The sequence below is a fragment of the Leuresthes tenuis genome, unplaced genomic scaffold, assembly GCF_036924035.1.
Source record: "Leuresthes tenuis unplaced genomic scaffold, fLeuTen1.0.hap1 SCAF_6, whole genome shotgun sequence".
NCBI classification, from domain to species: Eukaryota; Metazoa; Chordata; class Actinopteri; order Atheriniformes; family Atherinopsidae; genus Leuresthes; species Leuresthes tenuis.
In genome coordinates this window covers 25,172,963-25,190,653 of record NW_027325360.1, presented here as the reverse complement: position 1 = coordinate 25,190,653, position 17,691 = coordinate 25,172,963, and the positions used below count along the sequence as shown (strand labels likewise).

At 40.6% G+C, this 17,691-nt stretch overlaps 2 protein-coding genes across 4 annotated transcripts; one reads left to right on the top strand and one right to left on the bottom strand.

Annotated features, from left to right (window-relative positions):
- Window positions 1-3,940: 3,940 nt before the first annotated feature.
- Window positions 3,941-13,594, top strand: LOC140310213 (transmembrane protein 150A-like). 2 transcript variants are annotated; one of them, XM_072388427.1, is made up of 8 exons: window positions 3,941-4,016; window positions 7,642-7,922; window positions 8,017-8,064; window positions 8,168-8,254; window positions 8,811-8,878; window positions 11,234-11,361; window positions 11,455-11,632; window positions 12,142-13,594. In XM_072388427.1, exons 2-8 carry the CDS (start codon window positions 7,858-7,860, stop codon window positions 12,438-12,440), a joined length of 873 nt encoding a protein of 290 aa, XP_072244528.1. In that variant the 5' UTR covers window positions 3,941-4,016; window positions 7,642-7,857; the 3' UTR covers window positions 12,441-13,594. The 2 variants fall into 2 exon arrangements, with proteins under 2 accessions (XP_072244528.1, XP_072244529.1); XM_072388428.1 differs by having other exon boundaries at window positions 3,951-4,016; window positions 7,744-7,922.
- A 631-nt stretch (window positions 13,595-14,225) lies between these two features.
- rnf181 (ring finger protein 181) lies at window positions 14,226-17,670 on the bottom strand. Of its 2 annotated transcripts, none has more exons than XM_072388429.1 (6): window positions 17,598-17,670; window positions 16,829-16,956; window positions 16,610-16,746; window positions 16,348-16,463; window positions 16,178-16,252; window positions 14,226-16,077 (listed from the first exon to the last, which is right to left on the bottom strand). In XM_072388429.1, exons 2-6 carry the CDS (start codon window positions 16,912-16,914, stop codon window positions 16,018-16,020), a joined length of 474 nt encoding a protein of 157 aa, XP_072244530.1. In that variant the 5' UTR covers window positions 16,915-16,956; window positions 17,598-17,670; the 3' UTR covers window positions 14,226-16,017. The 2 variants fall into 2 exon arrangements, with proteins under 2 accessions (XP_072244530.1, XP_072244531.1); XM_072388430.1 differs by having other exon boundaries at window positions 16,829-16,997; window positions 17,598-17,626.
- Between the last annotated feature and the right edge of the window lie 21 nt (window positions 17,671-17,691).

The window sequence follows — 17,691 nt, the reverse complement described above, 5'->3', positions numbered from 1 at the left end:
GAGTTAAGCTGGTCTTGTTTGTGTAGTGTGTCATAAAAGCTGAACTGGAGTTGTCATGGAAACCACAGGGTCACATTGGAGAAAAAAAAACAAGTTAACATTTTTAATGTATCAGATCATAAAGTGAACAGCATGTAATATTTGAAAGTCCTCGTCATGGTGAACAAAAGCTGATGATGTAAATGATAAAATGCACCTCTACTCAGTGCTCTCAATGATCTGCTTCAGCTTTACTTGTTACAGTGTAACTATGTCTTCTTTGTGGTTATCGATGTCTAACATTGGCATTCTTTAACCCTCTGGGGTCTGAGCTAATTTTGCTCGTTTTTGATTACTTTTGATTTTTCCTTTATATACCACAAAAAAATGTTTGCCATACCCATGCTTGGTATCTTTTTTTCTAGTTTGTAATATCAAATGAATTGTAGTTTGTTTTCTACGGCGCTGTAATGACGTCATGTGATCTCATCATGCTGGCATGATCATAGACCTCAGAGGGTTAAATGCTGTGGTGTTGACTGACTTTGCTTAGTGCATTTGTGGTCTTTACGACTCAAACAGAGTTAAGCATTAACTAAAGCAAACAACTGACTCAGGCAGCAGAAAATGAAGGAACATTCGTGTCATTATCCTGTTAGCACCACTTGTGGTCAGTTCTACAAAGTCTTCCAATAAGATCTAATGTGAAACAAATGATACAACTATGTTAAAGAAGATATTTCACAGAGGTTCTAAAAACAAAATTATGCTAGATTTAACTCTTATTCTTTCTGCCAGTCTAAAACATATACTGTGGGTTAATTGAAACAAGTCAAACATCCTGGAAAACATTTGGACAAAAATACAAAAACAACTTATCACAGTTTGGCAGCCACCGCTGCAGATTGGCTTGCTCATGAAATGCTTTATCTTTGTCTATTTTTATTACTATGCCCCACAAAATGAAAATGGTAAAGTCAAATCTTATTGACGTCGGACTGTAATTCTTGACTTGCATTTTACAGTAATTCATATTATCTGGTCTCAAAGTCTATGGCTTCCTGTCAGTCACTAATATGCCAAAGAGATATGGATCAAAATAGGTGAACTCTTTTCAAAGTTGCTCAGTAAAATGACAATGAAGGTTTTAGTTCCTCCTGTACGTTCAGGAGTTTGCTGTCATTCACAGCTGGGAGATTCAGCAACAATAAATACTCATGTTTGGCCTCTTATGAGATTACATATGGAGACACCAAGCATCATGGCTGTCTACAAACTTCATGAACTTCTTTACCCCTGAAAATCCATGTTTTCAGAATTTGATGCAAGGTAAGAACTACTCTTTGCCACCAGAAGCACTCAGTCGATCATCCATTCATCCATCCATTTTCTATACCCGCTTAATCCAACTCCGGGTTGCCAGGGGTGAGGCTGGTGCCTATCCCAGCTGTCATTCGGTGAGAGGCGGCACACACCCTGGATAGGTTGTCAGTCCATCACAGGGCCACTCGGAGACAAACCACCATGCACACTCACTCCTAGGGTCAATTTAGAATCACCAGTTAACCTAACATGCACATTTTTAGATGGTGGGAGGAAGCTGAAGGACTCGGAGAGAACCCATGCACACAGGATTGGCACCAGGAACCATCTGCTCAGTGGATCAGTCCAACAGAATACAATAATAGTAACAAGGGATTAATTGACTTATGTGTTCTCAATGGTTAAAAAAGGAGTTATCTAGAAAGAAATATGAATAAATAGCCATGTTAAAGATAGAGTCTTACAGTATTTTGCTCTCTGAACTAGATCATCCCTTTTCTACACCCGTTCTCACGTGCTCACAGGATGCTGGAATCATTCTTAGATGACAGTCAGAGGTAGGTTGGACCCTGGACAGGTCCGCAGTACCCCAACATGGCCGTGCACGCTCATCATGTGTCATTTGACTTGTCTTACACTGCGTCGAAATGCATGGTGATATGATACCGACAGCATTCAGAAGAACAAAGAGCCACACTGGCACTTTGTTTGATATGAAGAGAAGAGATTAGTGTTAAAGTGCATAGATAAATGACTAGCAGAGCAAAGTCTGCTCTCTCCAGCAGATGGTGGTATCACAATTTTAAAAAGTCAACTCCTGCACACCTACTTGTTTTTCTTTATAAAGCCCATATTTTTACCAATGAAGGTATGGCATTCAACAGCTGTGTTGGAGGTTTGTCCATTATAGGTTAATCCACTCAAGAATCCATTTACTTTTTACAAATGCAAAACTTTTTTAGTAAAAGTGAAGACATTTGTTCACCAGAAATAAAAACTGTTTAATTTAAGTGTCCCTCATGCCTCAAGCTGAGGTCTTACGTGTTAAAAGAGCAACAGGCTTTCACTAAAAAGCAGTACTTAAAAATACTGATGACAAAACCAAGAATTGGCTCTCACTGATCGGCAGTTCCTGCTTTTAATGTGTATAGGTTTACTTTAGCTATGAAGAGCTTTAGGAACTGTTGCAGACGTGTTGATTTTGAGAACTTTAAAGAAAGAGCAGTTGACAGAAATGTGTCACAAAAGCAATCTTTTACAAACAAAACGCTTTTATATGTTACAATAGGAAACAGACAGGAGTGTATAATCCATCCTCAGCTTCCTTGATTTCAAGACCCGGGTTTTGTACGCGGTGCTCAGTGTCACACTTTCATAGCCCCCAGCAACAGTTGAACTGGAAAGGTTACAATGAGAATAAGTGATTCATGATAGCTGGGTGATACTCACGCATATTTGTAGAAAATACAGGAAATAGATTGTAACTAAACCATGACCAAACTGAATAATGTTGCCTGACATTCAGTTCTAATCAAAACCGCAGTTATTCACAATATAATTACAGCCTGAACTAGTTGATAAATTGAAAAACTTTTTTATCTTCCAGCTTTATTTTTTTTAGTACATAAATCACTAAATCTTTCCCTCAAGCTTTGATTGGCCAGCTGTTGTCTGTTGGAGTCATGTGTGTCAGAGCTAATTGTTATTGATTACATCATCACTTTTCTTGCAATGACAGGAAATATTTGGAAGAGAGCATACAACAGAACATACAACAACAACTTTGACATTTTGAGCGGCAACTGAACGATGCACTTGCTTTCAGAGTTGCTCCTTTCTTGAGATATTTGTGTTTATGAAAACATAAAAACTCATGACTCCAAAGCTTAAAATAAAACTCACACGGGAGGTTTGGATGTTTTCAGAGTAGAGATGGCTTAATTCCATTGATCTGTTTCACCAGTCATCAATGTTAATAGAAACACCTGTGAAACCTGGCTACCGAGAGTCCAAATATCTCAGTGTTCTGACATAATGAATACAAAATGTATTCTTAAGGTAACCCAGGTCATTTTAGATGTTTAATTGGGAAAATTATGGTGGGAATTTAAATGTCCCCTGCAACATGTTTTATGGATTTTATATTTCAGATGGTGTAAACATGTTAACAGACTTCTCATGGTATATTTTCACCAAGAACTAAATCCAGAGGTGTCGCACAGCAGGGCCTGACAGGACTCTGTCAAGTTACTTACACTAGAATATGAGATTATGTAAAAGTAAAAGATTTAATGTGCCATTGTCACATAAGGTTTAAAGGACGATAGAGTAACGAGGAAATAAAACTGTTTGTATATAAAATAAAACATGGAGAGGTGTTTTTAATGGCTTAAAAACGCAATTAACTTAAGTGTGAGGCATTCTGCCAACTCTGCCAATTTGATAACTCAGCACAACATATTTTTACAATCGTATTAAAGCAGCACAGTGAAAGGATGGAATTGGCAAAAAGAAAAATGAAAACAATTAATTAATCATTATTTGATCATTTCCACGTTCCCGTAAAAAAAAAAAGAAAAAGAAGAAATCTATCATTGAATTTTGAAAAGCTTACCGGAAGTTAGTTGAACAGCTAGCATCATTTGCTACGAAAACGGTGTTTTTAAAGGGAAACCAAGGTTGTTGAGGTCTGTTGTGGGCAAAGCAGGTGGAAGGTAGGTGTAAACTCGTTTTTGTACACTAGCTATCTAAGTATCATTGATGTTCTTTACCTCTAAACACATCTCGTTTATTAGCCTACCGTATAAGTTAGCGGAAATCAGGATGTAGGGAAGTGTCAAGTCAAGACAACTGGTAAAGTGCAAGCTAACTAGCTCGCTAGGTGTAAGCTAACAGGGCTAACGGTACCGTTGCCCGGTTCACGGGAGGAAGCTGAAGAGCTGCCTCATAAAGTCAGTTAATTTGGCTTAAGTACCTGCCTTAAAATAAGTGGCTACATATGATCAAGTGTATACAGAAAATGCATTGTCGTATCTGTGTTGAGTCTTTTAAGTACAGTGGCGTATAAATGGTGTTTATGACAAAGGGGGGTGAGGATGTTGTGCCCCCCGTCTCTCTCCTTTCCCTCTTTGCATGTACACAAACACTACTTCGCTTTTTGGTTTGCATCCTGGGTTTTTGTTGTTCCGTAGAGACTGGGGAGAAATACACAACTAAAGTTTGACCAGTTATTCAACATATTATAGCAGTTTTATGCATTTGCTTTCTTGTCAGATTGATGTAGAATTGGATTTCCTCTTTAAAGCAGCATATAGAAATGTTGTGTGATGGCACTGAGCCAACTGCAGTGGTGCTTAAAACTAGAATAAATAATGAGAAGCTTTAGACTTTGACAGATGACATCAGAACTAATTAAGTATTTTGTATGAAAACTTACCAGGCATGGGTTTCATTTCAATCTATGAACAACTAAGGAGCAAACATTGAATGACACTGCTGTTCTATAACTCATATATACCCATCCTATTATAATTTCTTGCTTTCCTCAAGGTGAGAAAAGGGCAGATTGATTACTTTCACAACTGTAAATCCATCCATAGGTGACAACCTTGCCAGGGTTTTGCCACCATTTTTACACAAATGCATTCTCATATGCAGGAAGCGAGTTGGAGGCTGTTTTGCGCTCCTTGCAGGCGGCATGTTTTTATAGTTGACTTTATGTCGTAACACAGCTGTTACTTTCCAAGCTTCATTATCCAGCGCAACATTGCAAACCGTCTGCAGTTTGCAGAGTATGTGTGTTGGCCTTCGCTCAGAGCCCTACATATGACAATATTTTATTCATAGACGTTGCTCATTCTGTTGCACACGCTTTACATGAATCTGGTAGAACTGAACATGTCAGTCAGCCTTCATTCACAGCTGTGGAGCCACATTTACTGGGGACACAATCGGACTGCCGTCCTTTTAACAGTAAACACACACAGCAGTGGAATCGAGTTATTGATGGATAAATGTTCAAGACATTCGCCACTTCTGACTTTCTCTGTGTGAGATGAAGGTATGTGTACGTGTAGGCGCATTCCTCTACAGTTTTGGTCTTACCGGTGTGATGACAGTTAATCATTGACGATTTTTGTCGGATAAAGATTTGGTTATGAAATCAGGATTTTGGTAGAGCAGAGCAGTCAACCCAAGGATGGAACCCAGTCACAGTGGGCTAGTTTCTGACGCGTTTGGCCGTCTGACACGAGAACAGTTTTATTGGGAATTTGGCTGGATTAATAAACAGTTAAGACTTTATTGTTTTTACATGAAGATGCAAAAAGATCAAACTTTGGAACAGATACGGTGGGCCAGGCAAGTTTAAGTTCAGTCTAGCTGGTACATGCTGAGGGATTCGATCCCCGACCGCATTATCTGAGGTTTTTGAGACGCTTAGTTTTGTGAAATTTTGCTTGGACAAACGTGTTTAAAAGTTCGGTTTTGGTTGGACTAACGCACTAAAAACTAGTGTCATGTAAACATATTTAGTCAGATGTAAACACCATCATAAACTATGGGAGAGTCTCCATATTACAGCACCGCACAGATGAGTAAGGAGCACATACCTTTTACCTGCACAGGTAATAAGTTTTATTTGAACAATCTTTATGGAAGCATCAGCACTTCTATTACCTGTAGCCTGGAAAAAAATGATGAACGTAACGTAAATTTCTTTGTTAGCAAAGCTTCTGGTCGATTGCGCATTTGGTCCTTAAAAGATGAAGAACAACCTTCTGAAGATTAAAGCAGCACCAGATAAGTCAACTATCTGCTAATTTTGAGGTACATTGACTTTTTTCTGGTTTCCTGCCCCCGCACTAAGCCATTTCGCCTTATTGTGGCTTCACATTTTAGTTGGCTTTTGATGGTGTCTGTGTGGCCCCTTCAATATGACAACAAATTCATGTGTATGGCTTTGCATATGCTAAGGAGGAGCCTGGGGGCAAAAAATTAGCCGCACGTGTTCATATTTAATTTTTTTAACTCCCACATAAACCATTTCTAGAATAGAAATGGAATTTCATACACAGCTGCAACAGATGTGGAAATGAGTGAAAATACTCAAGAAGTAAAGCATCTCTCATATCGTCGAGCTGTGCTTCTATAGCACTTACAAACCATTAGGAAACAAGAACAACCCGTTTGGGGAGTAATGGATCAGGTTCATATCATTGTGTGATGTTACTAAGTAAAAAAAAAAAAAGGGTATAACGTGTACAAAATACCTTTTGGCATGACAGCAAATGCTCTTACGTGCATCAGCTGTTGCAGCAAGTAGTGAAACAATATTCCCATCCATGTAAAACTTTCTCTTAGCTGTTAGGTAAGACTGATACTAAAGTAAAAACTTAATCACAGTAATGTTTTGTTGGTTTGACCTTTCTTTGTGTGTAGTTTTGTTTAATTGTAAATGCCCTCCTTGTCAAGGACAAACCTGTAACTGAACACTGTGTAAAATGATATAGTCGCCTTTGTGCTGTGCTTCCCTCCACCACACAGCTGACCTCTGCGAAGCGCTCGTTCTCCACGGGGCACGCTATTCTCTGCCGGCATCTTTTATCGCTCCATGTTACTGTTTATCTCTTTTTAAGACATGTTTTAATCCTCAGTACTGTGGTCATTGTGGAGGAAAGTCCACATGAAAAAAAGCTCTTTATCGAAGACGAGACAGAAGAAGATGTTCTGCTCAAAGTGAAGTCCGACAGCAGAATGCGGTTTTAATTTACTGTAAACAATAAGGTCTTCTCTCTGTGATGTTTGCACTGATGTTCAACACAGATAAAGTCCAAGTTGTCCACTCAGAGCTCTGACTCGCCAGCCATCACCTGCTGTCTGTGTCCAGCACTTTTGGTAGATTTTATTCCAAGTTTATTGCAAAGAATGTGTTGCTAAATGTTTTGTAGAAATCTCTGATCTTCTTTGTTTTCCCCCTCTTTTTAAGAGTGGACAAACGCTCCTTTCTGTCTCGTAGGCGCAGAGTATTGGCCTGTGTCAGCTGACTGTCAGCTGCTCCTTCTTAAAATGCATCCTCTAACAGAAGATGAGAAGCAGCGCGGCTTTGTTTTATTTTGTAGAGGCACGATTGCAGCTGCAGTACATGTTGAATTTTAAGGGAGCTACAGCTGACATAAAAAACAAATGTTGGCAGCTACTGATTAATAATTAAACGCACTGAAGGAAAGTGAAAACCTGAAAGTTAATCACAAAGTGCTGAAGCACATTCTTATTTACAGAGATGTATTTAGTCTGAATGGTTTTACATGTATTTAATATAAAAATTGCCCCATATTTTAGGCTGCTGTAGGTTGCTGGGTCCTGTGGAGCAGAGGAGCGGTGCCATTTCCCTTTTTGTCCTCTTATGCCCCCCCTCCCCGTGTGTGTTTCCCTGTGTATTAGTGACCCTGCTCCCCCACCCACCTCCTACCTGATCCCTCCTGCTGTGTTGCCACTCAAGCCCGAAGCTCTCCTCTCACCCCATGCTTGGAATAAAGCCAGCACACTGCCAGCCCAATGACTGCCTGGATCGTCCTGCCTGTCAGCCTGTCTGCCTTCTCCATCACAGGAATATGGATAGTGTGAGTCGAGGCTCTCCGTGCCATTTATGCTCACGTTTAAACAGAACATACTAAATTTCTTACTTTCAATTATGGCATATTCTTGGTCCTGTAGGTATGCCATGGCTGTGATGAATCACCACGTGTGTCCTGTGGAGAACTGGTATGAGATTTAGCTCCTGTTGATATGATGAAATAGGAATGAATAGTTAACCAGGTTTTTTTTTTTAAATATCTGGATGGATTGTGCTCTGTCCCTGTTGCAGGTCTTACAATGTGACGTGCACAGAGGAGCTGCCCCGACCAGGCTTCCCCAAGACGTGCTGCACCATCCAGGACATCCCCCTCATCAGGTCTCTGCTCATTGCTGCATTTTTTAACTTTTTCTCATGATAATTTGAGCAATTTTCTGTAAGCGGAGGCCCTCAGACATGAATTAACTTCTTGTTAAGCCGCAAATTTGTCGGCCCATAACCCACTCTCTGCATAACTTGCATTTTTTATTTGTTTTAATCTGCAAGTAAGCCTCTAACAACAGGCAAGCACAAAAGCCCTCTTGTTTAAAAAGCCTGAGGCTTTTTGGCTGTGTTTGCATGTATACGTCTTTACACGCTCAACTAATATTCAGCTTTATATTTAGGTAAGATAATCACAACCAGGAGCTTCCACATTTCTAAACCAGGAACTGTAGTTCAGGCACCACAGTCTCTGTACTTTGTTTGGTAAACGTCACATGTGGCAGGTGATAAAATTACTGTGTAATTGTCCCAACAGTTATTGCACGTTTCCTTATTTCTAATCAACTGGAGTTATTATGTAGGAGACACGTACAGAGAGGAGAAATAGTGTGTTTGCATATATTTATCTGTTCTTTTGTTTTGACCTCAGTACTGTTTTCGTGCCCTGCAGTAAATGTGGCTCCTACCCTCCTGAAAGCTGCCTGTTCAGCCTGATCGGCAACGTTGGCGCCTTCATGGGTAAGTCCTCTGCTAAACCTGAAACTGAACTCACCCATTTATTTACCACTAAACTGTCAGTGACACTTTTGTTAACTTAAGTTGAGATCATCTTTTCTGCACTCTGTTTGTGGTGGAGATGGTTTGATATGTATCAGCTAAACATATCCCCATGTAATGTAAACGTTGTTACACAGCAGCCACACTGACCCGTGTCTGGATTTATACAACCTTCTGAAATCAACCCATGCTCTGAAATGATGCATCTTTCATAAATAGATGAACACCAATCAAAGCGTGGTGAGAGCACTTCTTTTAAAGCAACCCAACTGAAAAGATGTGGCACAGCTTTAAGAGAGCTGCGCATAAACTCATTTAAATAAAGCAACGTTGTAAAGATTGAGCAACACTTCCTACACATGCGATGCACTGCTAACAGCACACAGAAAACAATTCATTCAAGTTATTGCTGCTTTAGGCGGGTTCACAAGCTACTGAATCGTTGCACTTGTTCCAAACTATTTTGGATACATGCAAATTCATCCGGTATGAAGTGTCCTCGTCCGCTATTCTCAATGTGTTTTACTAAAAAAAGCAGTCATTTCCACCTCTAAACTGGGCTATAGATGGTCTCCCCCCACCCTCTCTCGTTTCCAGCCATGCGAGGGCATCTCCAGCAGAAGGTTTCCTGCTGGGAAACACATGTGAGAACAGGATTTGAGGAAAAAGTCCCAACCAAACACTTGCTCCTGAATATCTCCAGTGTTGGTGTGCAAAATCAGCTATGGAGTGAACTTGATTCCTCATCCGCTGCTCCTGCATTTCGGCTTAGTTTTTTAAACTCTATACTAACACTGTAATATTTAATGGTTTGTTGTTTATCTTGGGTTGTGTTTTTCTTTTAAAGCCTGATAAGGATGTAAAACCTTATTGATGACTACAATTGGGAAACACGGCATTTAAGGATTAGCCTCTCTCACATCTTTACAGTAACTATGAAGCTGGCAGCTAGTTAGCTTAGCCTCATTTATACACAGTATTCCTCAGATTCTGCCTACCAACAGCAGCTTGCTAATAAATAATAATGTGGGTTTTTTTTTAGGGGGGGGGCTGTGCTTGCACACTTCTTAGCCGAGCATGGCTTATTGCCCCAGGTTTGTCTTATCTGTGATGTTCCCAGGTGAGCAGAGAAGACTTCTGGAAGTCACTGCATCCACGAAGAAGTGCTTTTGGCTCATAACTTGCACAGAATGATAATAATGAATAAATCAGAGAAGAAGTATTTATTTAAGGTGTGCTTCAGTGTCGCTGGTTTGCAAGTTTTTTTTTTTGTACGCAGTCAGGTCAGTCGTAACTGTTTATAGCCTTTAAATGAACGGCTTCTCGCCAAAGACTCCAGCATCATATGTTACATAACCACACAGATATTAAATGTATAGTGTGCAACAGGGCATTTGAGCATATTTTTCTAAAGTAGTGATAGTGTAGTGTTCTTATTGAGGTAGTGAAGCTGAGCTGAGGGCTTTAAACGCTTGTTTCCTCTTTTCCACGCCATGCAGCATGTATTAATGCTGCATGGCGCCCACAGACGTCAGCCAGTAGCCTCCAGGAGCTGCAGACATGATTGTTGTCTGATCAATAATGAGAGCAGCTTTCCTTCCACTCCCCCCACCCCCCATCCTCTCCCCTGTATACACACTCCATGACTTTTGTCCATTATTCTTTTTGTTTAATCACAGTTTTGCCCCAGTTTCCTTCCACTGCCCTTAATTGCCTCACTCCTGCTGTCTTTACCGTCACTTCATTATTCATGTCACCTGCTCCTCTCGGATGTATTTCCACTTCTTTGCAGCTGTCATTATTTCGTTGTAATTCTGTACACTTCCTCTCTGTTACAAAGCAGAGGACTTTGAATGCTTTAGCTTGGACCCTAAAAGGGAGTTCTAACGGTCGGTGTCGTGGATGTATGAACTATAACAGAAGGCAGCGTGCAGGACTACAGTTTTCAAACACTGATGCTCTGCCTGCCAAGAAAACTGCTACCTGATGCAGCCAGAGATATTTGATAGAACCCATCCCGAGATATTAGTGAGACAAATCCAATAGTCTTTACATCAGCTGAATGAGTAAAGCCACTGCAGCCTTTTACTGACTTTCATCAGCTGTTATGAGACTGTAAGCAGCAGGAATGTGTTTTGAATAAATCTTACACAGAAAGCTTCATCAAATTGATCTAAACGTATGATTTCCCTGTTTCTGAAAATGAATAACGCATGCCTCTTTATATCACAGGTTCCTGCTGAAATGCTCCGGCAGGTTTATTTACAGATTTGGTTTTTGAATGCTGCTGAAATACTCATGTCCCCCCCCCCACAGTGGTGATGGTGTGCTTTCTGCGCTACGCCCAGGTGATTGAGCACAGCCACCAATGTTGGGTCAACACAATCGCTCTGGTGTCTGGCTGCACCAACGCTGTCGGTCTGGTCATGGTGGGCAACTTCCAGGTAAACGGAGATGATGAATACATTTAATCCAAACAGGTTAACTCGGTATTCGTTAAGAATTAAGACTCTTGCTTGTATGTTTCCATCTGACAGGTTGATCACGCCAAATCACTTCATTATGTGGGGGCCGGTGTTGCATTCCCTGCTGGGCTGCTGTTCGTGTGCTTGCAGTGTGTGCTCACCTACAGAGTGGCTGTGACCACCCTTGACTATTGGATGGCCCATTTCCGGGTGGCTCTGGCACTCGGAGCCATGATCTCCCTCGTCCTCAGTATCCTTTGCACTTCCCCCTTGTGCTGCCCGTGCAGCAGAGTTATGCACTGAACTGAGTGGTGCTCAATACAGGAGTTTTGAAAGTTATTTCTTTTGCTCTCATTAAGTTATTTTACAGAATTTGCCAGTCTAACGTGATCAGAAGCATAAAAAGCTCGAGGGCTTAGTTGAGTGGCTGCGCTCACTTTCATCTCTCATGAAGCATCGGCTCATCGTCATTATCAACAATGACTCGAAGGCTTCGCTGCCTCTCCTCACATCATTAACACCACATGGTGTTTGCAGAAAGAGAACCCGTTTGGGGTGTTAAATTCCTCTTTTTTAATCTTCTTGTCTGTTTAGGACATCTTTTCCATGGAACTGAGGGAGAAAAATTCCTGTGTAACACACACTGCCTTAGACTGAAGGTGTTTATGAAGTCTCATCCTTACACATTGAGTATCTTATCCCCCTCTGCCACTGTTTGTTCCAGAAACGTTTGTGCTCCTTAACTCACCCCCCCTCCAGGTGGCATCTTCTTCATCCATGAGAGCTTCATCCTTCAGCACGCTGCAGCCATTTGCGAGTGGGTCTTCACCGTGGACATCTTGGTCTTTTACGGTACCTTCACCTATGAGTTTGGTACCGTCTCCCGTGAGACCATGATGGCAGGCCTGCAGCAGAGCGACCACGGCTCGGGGGTCATCCTGGGCCCCGGGTCGCGAGGCTCGACACTGGGCGGGGCAACTAAGGGTCTTAAGTCCCCCGGAGGAAGCAGCACATCCACACATCTCAACTGTACCCCAGAGAGCATTGCTATGTTGTAGCTCTACGGCGCAGCCTGGCGCTCTGAAACGGCACTGGGGTGGTGCTTCGTGGGCTCCCACAGGAAGTCAACATGTCAGAGGCAGCATTTGGAGGAGGAGCAAGCTCTTATATCTTTAACTTTTGAACCAACCATCGGTAATGTTGTACCGTCTTTTCTTACACTCGGTTACATTTCTTCTTTTTTTTTGGTGTGTGTGTGGTTTGTTGGATGGAGGCTTGAATGTATGGAGCCAGCCTGAGCACTGGAACCATGAATGTTCTCCAAGATGGCCGTCTGTAGGGGTAATTCTGCATGAGAGTGGGGGTATTACCTGAATCACAGTACTGTTTTTTTTTTTACCGTGTCACTGGTGTCTTGATGGAAAGAGAAAGTTCTTAAAACCCCTGCCCTGACTCCCCTGCCTAATGCTTTGCTTGGCCCTCCTGTTTTGGCCTTTTTTTTTGCTCATCTCTGCACAGCTCACCTCCCAACTCAATTAACAAAAATTTATGTTGGATTTTTGCATAGTTACTAGAAAATATTGAATGTCTGAGAAGTGTATAGTTAAAGTATGTTTCACCAGCTGTAGGAATACAGCCTCTTTAATCAATGGGGCATAAACTATCCGAAAGGTATTAAAACCGCTAAACTCGTCTGACCATTTTAGTAGATTGCACTGAATTTTAATAATTTTGCATTATGTCGGTTTAATCATAAATCATCCCCCAAAATTATTTTTGAGGGATGATTCCCCCCCCCCCCCCCCCCCCCCCAAAAAAAAATAAGTTTTTCTTTTGTTTTTCCTGTTGTTGAGACTCATGTTTAGCAAGTTCGTGTCATTTTGTTCCGGCACCACATGTTGTATGCTCTGACAGTTTCTCAGTAACCTTTTTATGTCAGGTCTGATGCAATAACTACCATCACTCATCCATACGTTATGCTCCACTGGAGTGAATAATGCCTTTTTCAGTATGTTGGAGTTCACCTTTTGTTGTTTAATAGAGAAAGTGACAGACTTCTGATAATATAACATGTGGGTGTGTGAACATAAAGCTATAGTCGCACTAATGTATTTACAGAGGAACCTAGTTGTCGACAAGCTGATCTGATTCCAGGCTGGACCTTTGGAAGCCTTATCTGAGTTTAGAGAAAAGTTTTGTGTCAAGAGTTCTAGAAAGACACCACCATACAGGTTGTAGATATAAAAGTGTCACATGTTGAGTTGTTTTTCTTTTCTTAATCATTTCCTGCTGCCAATTTCTCTTTAATATCGATCATTACTATTGCCACAAACCAGACTGCCACAAACCAACACTGCTCGAACTAAAGCTAACCAATGCCACACAGTTTAGTTTGAACAGCTTTCGTTAAAGCAGTTTCTTACTGAGGTATGTTTCATTAAAACACATATCCAAAAAGTATCCTGCCCTCTGCATAGTGTTCGGGTACTTCAAACAGATACTGGATGCCAGCAATACACATTTCTAAAAAGGTCGTGTGTCCTACCTCTTATCTTATGTGACGTTTGAAAAGGTAAAGCTGCAAGTCTCAACGTGTCTCACAATGCTTTGAGGAGGAAAGTATTTCACATGATGGGGGCTCAGCTCAGTCTCCACAACTGTGTCATACGTGTCTGCATGATCACGCTGTTTTTTTTTTTTTCCTCTTGCTGTGGGACTGCAGCTGTTCTGTAAACTTTGCCAAAAACACTGAGATCCACTGGAGTTTCTCTTGTAGGTGTATGAATTGGTAGAAGTGCATGTTTTTCAGCTCACTTTTGGTTGTAGCCTATTTGAACATACTGTAATCAAGTCACAATGTGACTCCAAATGGCAGCTCGTGTGCGCCCTCACGTCAGGGTTGAAACAGCTTCACACCATCTTCCACACGCCAAATATTTTACTTTAAAGGTGGAACTTTGTTTATTTCTTTACTTTTTTTTGTCTTTTGTCAAAATGTCTTCTTTTTTTTTAATAATTTTTTGGGAGGACCCTGTATTTCAAAAGGCTGCCTGAACTGTACATGTCTTGAACACTCAACAGCAACACGTATACAAATGTCAATAAAATGTACCGCTCCTGTTTCCTTTGAATCTGAAAGCTAAAGAATGGTGAGAGAGACGTCCGAGAAATCCCTGAAAACAACACAAATTATTTTTGTTTCCTTTTATAAATTCTGTAAATATGTATGATTTGTCTATCATTTAGGTATTTTCATTTGAAAGAGATTTATATTCAAATCTGAAATAAAAATGATAAATTATTAGCAGATGGCTTCTGTGGACTCTTCTTGGAAAAAAAACTCAATTTCCTTAAACAAAAATCACGGTTGTTGTTGTTTTTTTGACATGGCATGCACTTCCTGTTGTGGAATAGGAATTGTTTATCTTTGAATGTTTGTATTTCAGAAAACTCAGCGTCTTTATCATCTAGAAGCACAGATTGAGACGGCTCCCGGCACAGCAGAACATACGCTGCATCTTAGACAACTTCCTGGTTTAAAGTTCCACCCAAGCTGATAATTGTCAATTTAACGCTTAACAAATAAGCAACAGCAACTAAGAGGGTTTTTCCCAGATTACTGCTGTAGTCTGGATGCAGAATAAGTCAATTAAAAAAGGATAAAAGTCTAAGTAAGTGCCGTGTTTATAAAAAGCCAATTCAGACCATATTGGTTAAGTTACTAATCTGTTGAGACCAGAACCAGAGAAGCAGCGTGACACGAACAAAAGGGGAATTCCACCAATTTCCTCCATAAAGGGTCAACTTGTGCTGATATGAGGAGTAGCACAGAAGAAGTGGAACAGTAATGCCCTCTGTGGTTCAAAAGCAGCTTTGTCAGGTTTAAGGGGAAGGAAAAAAAAAAAAAAGGGCTTGGACATGCACAGAAAGCTCGTGTTTTACTGGGAACATGAAGTTTCAAACATCTGGACACGCACTAGAGGCCAATCTAAAAATATTGAAGGGGGACTTTTGCTCCTTGAAATGTAATTCAACAGTTGTTAATAAGCTGAATGATGTAATGCATCAAATAAAACAAGATTTCCAGTTTGGTCTTTGTCGATAGAAAAATGATTAAAAGAAGCTTTCATACATACTTCCGGTTAAGTTCCAGCTAAAGAGATGGAGTTTTTTTTTGCTTACAAATTTACATAAGAAAGAAATGAAGACTCTAAACTAATATGCTTCAGAGCACTTAGTGCTGCTGTTACTAGCATCTTACAATATATTCATCATAAATATTGACAAAAGAGCAAGTGCTTGTGGTGAATTCACACCAGGTCCAATAAAGGGAGAACAGGGAAGCCCCATTACTGGAGTCATCACACGGCGTTCCAATCAAGTGTATCTCATTGATAGACACGATGTCACAGCAGGTAAACAGATTCAAACTAAATTAGGTATTTTCAGGATGAAATATTTCTATTTTTTCTTTTAAATTCCTGACAGTTGTTTTCCTCAAAGGTGGCACACTTTAAAGTAGATGTCAAACAGTCACTTGTTTCCATCCTCATGATCAAAGTTAAACTCTTGAAATGGCATGAATGCAGCTTGGACTTTTGAAGCTTTCGGTGAAAATGCTTCAGCGCTGTTGCATCATGTGTACATGGCTCCGTGTAGGTCCTCAAGCCGGTGTTCCCTCTGTTTTCTTCTCTCCTAAAAGACAGGGGGGGACCAAAAGAATATTCAGAATAATTCACAGAGAAAAGCACAGTCAGAAGATGAGAATCTAACTCTAAGATATTTGCACACTCGCCTTGTCCTTTTTAAACTCCTCGTACTCTGGATTGTCCGTTGGTAATTCAAGTCGGCAGAGTGGACAGGAGTTAGTCTACAGTTGAAACATAGAAAAGATTCTCAAGGCTTTCTAAACAGACTCTCAAACTTTAAAAACAATATAGTGTATTGCAAACTCATAAGCTTTACCTTGCCCAGCCAAGGTAGTATGCATCCTGCGTGAAAAAGGTGTTTGCAAGGCATTTCTCGAACCGTCTCTTGTTCCTCAAACTCCAGCAAACATACAGGACATTTGAGACCCTTGTCTGTGAGAGCAAAGTGTGAAATTTAGTCTTCTTAATGTCATTATTATAGGGAATGTCTGCAAAACAAGTCCGCTTCTGCTATGTGCCAATAAACTACGCATCTCCCCATGCTGTCACAAACCCAACGCAGACTGAGCATGTGTTACCTGCTTGGTCTGGGGAAATGATGACCACAGTGAGGGTCTGTACAGCAGTTTTGGCAGCTGGAGGAGGAAGCCGCTGGTCCCAGTCTGACAAGTCAAAAACCCCAGAGTCAATCAAGTCCAAGCCCTGCATTAACGACCTGTAGACAAGGACCAATCACACAGCTGAAATCTACTGACCATGGCGAGGCTTTACTCTGTTTCGGATGCGTCTGGTCTCACCTTGCAAGTTCAAGCAGTGCATTCTGGCGATACTGTTCTTCAGGGTTGGTGGGCTCGCAGTCATGTTCATCGAAGTAGGATGCCATTATGGTCCAGCCGTCCTGTGTGTCGTCTTTGCATCAAGGAACCTGCGGACGAATGGTGAGTATTCATGAATTTGTTAAAATGTCTTAAAACATAATTATGAAAACAAAGATGGATCTGATGAGTGATCACAATCCCTCATGATAAGAAATGTTTATTTCCATTAATGTATTGTTTCTCCATGAAACAGTGAATATTGAGTGCAAAGCAACATAATTACGTCAAAAAAGAATAAGCTGCTGCATGTTTTCAACTTAGTTACCAAGACTGAATCTACTATAAGTAACAAACAAAATACAGACCCATCAGGTCATAACCTAAACTATAAATAAAAAAAAAACCTTCACATTACAATGAAGCTGTAGTGAACAGCAAGCACGACTAACAGCCAAACAATGGAAACTTCTCGCATAAATTAACATTCAATAAACATGACTGCTGGTAACATTGTGTAAAAATTTAACTAACGAACCACTAAAACTCTCAAAATACTTCATTCAAGGAGAGACTAATAAATGTTGAATTGACTCTCAAAGTTTTCTACACTACAGCAGGAGTTCGACAATTACCACCCATTTTTTCCCGCTTTTACAGATTAACTGAACGCGTTAAAAAAAACTAAATAAATAAACTAATAAATAACTCATTCATTGCTGAACAGGCTATACAAAATTAGTCGACTTACCCGAGACGTTAGCGATAAACATTTGTCATTCTTCCGGGTATTGCAACGATTATTACCACGTGGTATTTGGTCCAATCACAACAGTGAACGTCTT

Coding starts and splice junctions, on each gene's coding strand:
- LOC140310213 (XM_072388427.1), top strand. CDS start 7,858: ATGACTGCCTGGATCGTCCTGCCTGTCAGCCTGTCTGCCTTCTCCATC. Junction 8,065..8,167: donor GTGTGTCCTGTGGAGAACTG/GTATGAGATTTA, acceptor TCCCTGTTGCAG/GTCTTACAATGTGACGTGCA. Junction 11,362..11,454: donor TCATGGTGGGCAACTTCCAG/GTAAACGGAGAT, acceptor TCCATCTGACAG/GTTGATCACGCCAAATCACT.
- rnf181 (XM_072388429.1), bottom strand. CDS start 16,914: ATGGCATCCTACTTCGATGAACATGACTGCGAGCCCACCAACCCTGAA. Junction 16,747..16,828: donor GCACTGCTTGAACTTGCAAG/GTGAGACCAGAC, acceptor CCTTGTCTACAG/GTCGTTAATGCAGGGCTTGG. Junction 16,078..16,177: donor AGGAGTTTAAAAAGGACAAG/GCGAGTGTGCAA, acceptor CCTGTCTTTTAG/GAGAGAAGAAAACAGAGGGA.